This window comes from Panthera tigris, chromosome F3 (genome assembly GCF_018350195.1).
Source record: "Panthera tigris isolate Pti1 chromosome F3, P.tigris_Pti1_mat1.1, whole genome shotgun sequence".
Classification (NCBI taxonomy): domain Eukaryota; kingdom Metazoa; phylum Chordata; class Mammalia; order Carnivora; family Felidae; genus Panthera; species Panthera tigris.
Window position 1 is genome coordinate 48,736,257 of NC_056678.1, and position 6,215 is coordinate 48,742,471.

General features: G+C 35.0%; 1 protein-coding gene across 2 annotated transcripts; it reads right to left on the bottom strand.

The window, feature by feature from the left end:
* Nucleotides 1-1,176: 1,176 nt before the first annotated feature.
* Nucleotides 1,177-5,676, bottom strand: RGS1 (regulator of G protein signaling 1). Of its 2 annotated transcripts, none has more exons than XM_007072831.3 (5): nucleotides 5,445-5,676; nucleotides 4,963-5,043; nucleotides 4,249-4,310; nucleotides 2,775-2,938; nucleotides 1,177-2,009 (listed from the first exon to the last, which is right to left on the bottom strand). In XM_007072831.3, exons 1-5 carry the CDS (start codon nucleotides 5,579-5,581, stop codon nucleotides 1,824-1,826), a joined length of 630 nt encoding a protein of 209 aa, XP_007072893.1. In that variant the 5' UTR covers nucleotides 5,582-5,676; the 3' UTR covers nucleotides 1,177-1,823. The 2 variants fall into 2 exon arrangements, with proteins under 2 accessions (XP_007072893.1, XP_007072892.1); XM_007072830.3 differs by having other exon boundaries at nucleotides 4,249-4,313.
* Between the last annotated feature and the right edge of the window lie 539 nt (nucleotides 5,677-6,215).

The window sequence follows — 6,215 nt, forward strand, 5'->3', positions numbered from 1 at the left end:
AGATACAGCTATATGCTAGTACGTGCATCATCTTGGTTATTTTTCTGCTCTCTGTAGGTGATCCCTATAGAGTAGTCTTACTTTCATATTTGACACTTTGGAAGACTATTTACAGACTTGAGTGATTTAGGAAATGTGTTCTGGTCAGTGGGGGGCAGTGTCACATCGCAGAAAGAGCAGTCAGATTTCTGTGCAATCCCTGGGAGTGTGATTTTCACTTAATCTTAGGGTTCCCAACCCTGAATTATCTTTTGAATCACCTGGGATTTCTTTCTAAAATATAGATTTTCATACCCTATCCCTTGGAGATTCTGATTCAGTCAATTTGGCATAAGGTCTGAAAAAGGTGTTTTTTTAATTCTGTTTTGTTTTCTTAAACATCCTAAGTAATTTTGATAGCTAAATTTGAAAACTAGTGGTTTAATCTGAGTCTCAACTTTCATAGGATTGAGTTTTATAAACTTTCAATTACAATAAAATCTCAACTGTTAATGAAGTTACTTCTTGAAATAACTATTCTATCCCCTTTTGAAAGGTTTCTTCAGTCACCTGGGTGGCTCAGTTGATTAAGCGGCTGACTTCCCTCACGTCATGATCTTATGGTTTGTGGGTTTGAGGCCCGCTTTGAGCCCCCCATAGGGCTCTGGTATGAAGCCTGCTTGGGATTCTGGCTCTCTCTCTTCTCTCTCTGGCCCTCCCTCACTCACAGTTTCTGTCTTTCAAAATAAATAAATAACTATATATGTGTGTGTATATACATATGTATATATGTATATACACACACATATATAGTTCAAATAGTTCATATATATTCAAATAGTTCATCTATATTCAAATAGATGAGAAATTGAAGAAGTCATATATATAGATAGATAGATAGATAGATAGATTATTACTGCATATATATATGACTTCTTCAATTTCTCGTCTATTTGAATCTTGACCATATGAGAACATGTTTGTTTGATTTTTATGCATTGTGATAACAAAGAGAAAACCAATGAACTTTGTCTAATAGATACATATAATACATAAATATAGGATTAATTGTATGATAGTTTTAGTTTTTGAAGAGATGATAGAAAGTAGAAAGATACTTGCTTGAATTTTTCTTAAATCTGAGGAATAAATACCAGTTTTTAAAAACAGCAAAGAAATGTAAACAGAAATTGCTTCTATATATTTTTTAATACAAAACTCATTTATTACTGACACTGTGAAATTTACAAATTCTGACTTCCCAGTTTTAAGAGCAACAGCTTAAGTTAATACATTGTTTTCTTCTTCATCTCTTTCAAGTAAAAAACAAACCAAAAAAAAAAAATAAAACAACACCAAAAACCCTTTGGCATGAAAAATAGCAACGGTGGTTTCGAACACATATTTTCCAAACAGTCATCCAAGTTAAAGACTTGTTAGCAGCTCAATAAATCTCTATATAATAATATGTAGCATAAATATAAGCTGACCTTGAAGCTTATAGCATGTTTTAATCAGTTTCAAAATCTTTATTCACAGTTTCTGTGTAACTGGACTTTCCCAGCCTTCTCAGTTCTGAGAGATTTTTCTGATATGTCCACTGTATGAAGGAGACAGTACCACAGTGTCTCCTTCCTTTTACTGTCTCTTGGGTTTCATCTTGCTCATGTTTCTTCGATCCTGAGCCTGGATAACTTCCATGTGAATCCATGTTGAATCATTTGTTCTTCCCCTGGGCCTGTGGAGTCACTCAAAAGGGCCAGGTTGTTCACCCAGGGAGCCATTAAGTGGCACATTCCTTCTGTCCTCGAAACCATCTTCATTTCTCTCCAGCTAGGAACTGATCACTTTAGACTATTAGCCTGAAGGTCATTCAGCAGATTTAAGTAAATATTTGATTTGAGAAATCTGGGGTAAGAGTCCTTTTCCATAAGAGTATATATAATTTTTTGGGCTTCATCAAAACACGTTGGTGTTGGTGCTTTAATCTTCTTGGCTGTAGATTCTCGAGTGCGAAAGTCAATATTGATCTAAAAACAAATACTCACTAGTTAATATGCACTTCCAATTTATTGCACATTTTATGATGTAACTATGTTTGTTGAAGCACCTCAAGACAATGGCGTTAAGCCCTCGTTTATATCAGTTCAAGTATCTCTTAAATGCCTATTCTAAACCAGCCCTATACTGGATGTGAAGGAGGTAAGAAGAAATATCCTCTCAAAATTCTTTGTTCCAAGTTAGCTTATAGTATAGTTGGGAGATGCAAAAGAGGCAGGCGTGAAAAATTTAAATACCCATACAAGGTGATACATGCATCAGAAAAAGTGATATGGTCATTTAAAATGTATAGGAGAGGACACTTTGTGTAGCTATTTTTTTGCTTGAACCAAGAATATTTCATGGGAAGGTGGGTACATTACTAAGTGAAAATATTTCTGCTGCTGCAATTGTGTGTGTGATACATACTAATCTGTGTTTTATCCTAATGTAAGATGAGCATCTCATTAAGGACATTCTGATATGCAATTCTGGCTAATAATACTGGTAGTCCTACCTACCCCCTGTCACATTAGCTAATTTTGCAAAATCAGTCTTTTCATCCTACTGTCTTCAAATATACATAAATATAGAAAATTAGATTATTATTGCACTGAAGTATATGAACATACCTAAGTACTTAACAATGAAATTATGACACTTAAAAAAGATGTAATCTTGCTATGTGTGTGGAATGCTATTTCTGCATCTAAGTTCCTTAAACATAAACTGGTGGTAATGAAGATAATACTCACTTGTTTAGCAGCATCTGAATGCACAAATGCTTTATATATTTTCTCTGCTTTGCAATGCAAAAGATCAGACTCCGTTTTTTTATAGTCTTCACAAGCCAGCCAGAACTCAATGTTCTCCTCACTGAACTCAGACTTCAGGAAACTTCCAAAGACATCTTGACCAACTAAAAAGACAGGGGGGGTGGTGATCTAATTAAATTAATTGAGCCGGTAAATGAATACAAGAAAAATACTATTGCATTGCCTATGCACAAAGGTAAGAGATGGCTAATGCTGAAATAGCTGTGTCATAATTTATAGAGATGGGAAGGCCTCAGAGGTTCTTTCATTTATAGTTTATCTGGGGCCAAACAAACCTATCCACAGTCACACAGCTACTTAGTGATCTACAGAACTGTGTTTTGCTTCCATCTGTTAATTAAGTTAAAATTCTGCTCTTGTGATTACAAAATAATCTCTTTTCTTATAAATACTAACTCCTAACCAGACTGTAGAGTATTTTAGGAAAGCAAACATTGACGAAAGTCATTAACATCATGTTCATTATTACCAAATATAATTTCCCCATCCAATTCTTATTAGTCAGAAAATGTGCTGATGTGCTGATTATATTTGCTCGTGTTACTGAGGCTTTTAAATGGGCCATTTCTATGCCATTTATTTATTTGGCTGGATTGTAAACTAAGTCAGATAATAAGATGGATGAAGGATATTGAACAACTTGACCCCCAAGCAAGGATTCTGGAGACTACTCTGCTCACCCATACCTCTGAGCAAGGTCTTAATCCCAAGAGAACTCTGATGCCTATGATTGGGGAAAGGCAAGCTGATTTCATTCTTTACCTTGTCTTATCAGAAACTCCCCATCAAGACTGTTTAAAAATTGTTCTAATCCTATCTGTGTTATCATATATCATGTTATATATAATGCAATTATGTATTATGTGTCTCAACTTCCTTCAAGGCAACAAGGCACTGTGCCCTTGTTTTTTAATCCTTGGTGCTTCTAAAATGACTGCCACTTAAAAGTGAGCTAAATGAGTAAATTAATGAATGTATGGATAAGACAGTAGTTAATTAATTGAATGAATCCCACTTCTTACATCCAACAGTTACAAAAATACATTCTATAGGTAGCTTTCAGAATGGCAGTTCACATGTTGAGATGTTTGGTTTATGTTAAAAAACTTGAAACTTCAGAACCTCAGCATAATTTTAAATTTCACTCCTGTAATGACTCCAGGGAATACCTAATCGTCTTGGCAAATTTGTCCGAAGGATAGTGGCAGAACTGAGTACCAGGTCTTTAAACTACAATGAGACACAATATACTGAAGATATTAGTGACTACAGAAAAACTATAATACAACTTTTCACACACTCTCCTATCCAGAAGATGATATGTTATTGAAGTCATTCAATGTGTTAGTGTATTGAGCTAAGCCCAAAACATTTAGCAGTTAATCACACTTACTTTGGTTTGCAAGTAGTTTTTCCAGAGATTGAGACCACTGCATTACTTCATTAGCAGAGAGTCTACTGGGGACAAAATTTACATAAATTAGTGAACTTTTTTGTGTAATCACAAATAAAATCAGAATGGCTGCTATATTTTGGTAATTCCACAAACTAAGATTCTAGTTCTATAATTTTTTTTTTTTAATTTTTAACGTTTATTTATTTTCGAGACAGAGAGAGACAGAGCATGAACGGGGGAGGGGCAGAGACAGAGGGAGATACAGAATCGGAAGCAGGCTCCAGGCTCTGAGCCATCAGCCCAGAGCCCGACGCGGGGCTCGAACTCACGGACTGTGAGATCATGACCTGAGCCGAAGCCGGACGCTTAACCGACTGAGCCACCCAGGTGCCCCTCTATAATTTTTTTAAAAAATTTGTCTGTAAGAAAACAAAACTTCCCTTAAAATGACTACAGATATGAAAAATATCTACCAACAAAGTATAAAGAAATCCAAATACATATACTCCAGCAGTATAATAAATTGCAAATTATGGACACACATGTTGACATTTAGTTTACATTCGTACTAAGTAGTCTACTCTTATTTGGCTGGTTACTTAAAAGAAATGAAATCTAGTATGTGCAATATTAATCACTTGCTAGACTACAGAGCTAGCTAATGCATAGACTACTCTTAAAAAGAAAAGTCAGCAGTATTAATGTACATACATGTCTTTGGACTTAGAAGATTTCATTCCAGACTCTGGATGTGGGATCATAGATCTCAGGTATGCTTTCATATCCATCCCACTACAAAAGACACAAATATGAATATTCATGTTTCCTTATTAGAATACATATTATTTGTAAAAGGAGCATGAAATAAACTTCTCAAGGAAAAAGGCAATAATAAAAATTGTTGTTATAACATTTTGCTGTATTAAGATTGAGGTAATTTTTATGAGCCAAAGTCTGCAAAAATTTCCATATAATTTAATGGCCTATCATGATTTATTTTTTAGATACACACACACACACATATATATATATATATATATATATATATATATATATATATATATATATAACAGCTAATTTCTCTGATCTAGTTAAGCTAACTGCTCATATTTTCTTCTATTCATTCTTAATCCTTCTGCCATTAAAGATAATCTAAGTCAAAATCCACCAAGTGACACACAAAATGAACTTACAAAGTCTTTGGCCTCTTTTTTTGAGTTTTGTCATCTAGAAGTGAATGGTCCGTTTCTTTCAATTCCTTTGGATTAGCAGAGAAGAACATCCCTGGCATTTTGTTTAACCTTGGCGTGGAGATCGCTGCTGCTCGCATAGTCCTCACTCTGTAAATATCTGCTGGTCAACGTCTGGGCGGCTTTATATAGTAAAGGCAGACAGGCTCGTGCTGTTCAAATGAGTCTGTTTATCAAGTGATGTTACCACAGACACTGGAAGTTCCCCCTTTCTTGGTGTGTTATGACGTGTATCTTGAAAAAAAAAAAAAAGAAAAGAAGCATGCAGTGATGTCTTGTGGTTGAAACTTACCAAATGAGAACAGGTCACTTGATTAAAAAGAAAGAGAAAATTTAACCTACAGAGGCACACACATATATACCACATGTCTAAAGTATTCGCAGCATCAACCTTTGGTTCTAGGGGATGCTTGTTTCTTCATAAAAAATTGCACATTTCAATAAAATACTTCATTTGGCGTATTTATTGTATCACATACAAATTCAGTACTAGAGAGGTATATCCTCAATGCTTTGAATAGTCCCTGACTACAAAATTCATCTGATCACAATATTTGGAAAAGTTCTTTTTTCCTTTCAGAAAGCAGTGTAAAATAAAATACCTTTTATCTGGGGCTCTTGGGTGGCTCAGTTGGTTGACTGTCCGACTTCCGCTCAGGTCATGATCTCATAGTTGGTGAGTTTGAGCCACACATCAGGCTCTGTGCTGACAGC

Excerpts from the sequence above, each read along its gene's own strand:
- RGS1 (XM_007072830.3), bottom strand. The coding sequence starts at position 5,581 with ATGCGAGCAGCAGCGATCTCCACGCCAAGGTTAAACAAAATGCCAGGG. Across the intron at positions 5,044-5,444 it reads AAAAAGAGGCCAAAGACTTT|TGGGATGGATATGAAAGCAT; the intron begins GTAAGTTCATTT and ends TGTCTTTTGTAG. Across the intron at positions 2,939-4,248 it reads AAAACTACTTGCAAACCAAA|TTGGTCAAGATGTCTTTGGA; the intron begins GTAAGTGTGATT and ends CTGTCTTTTTAG.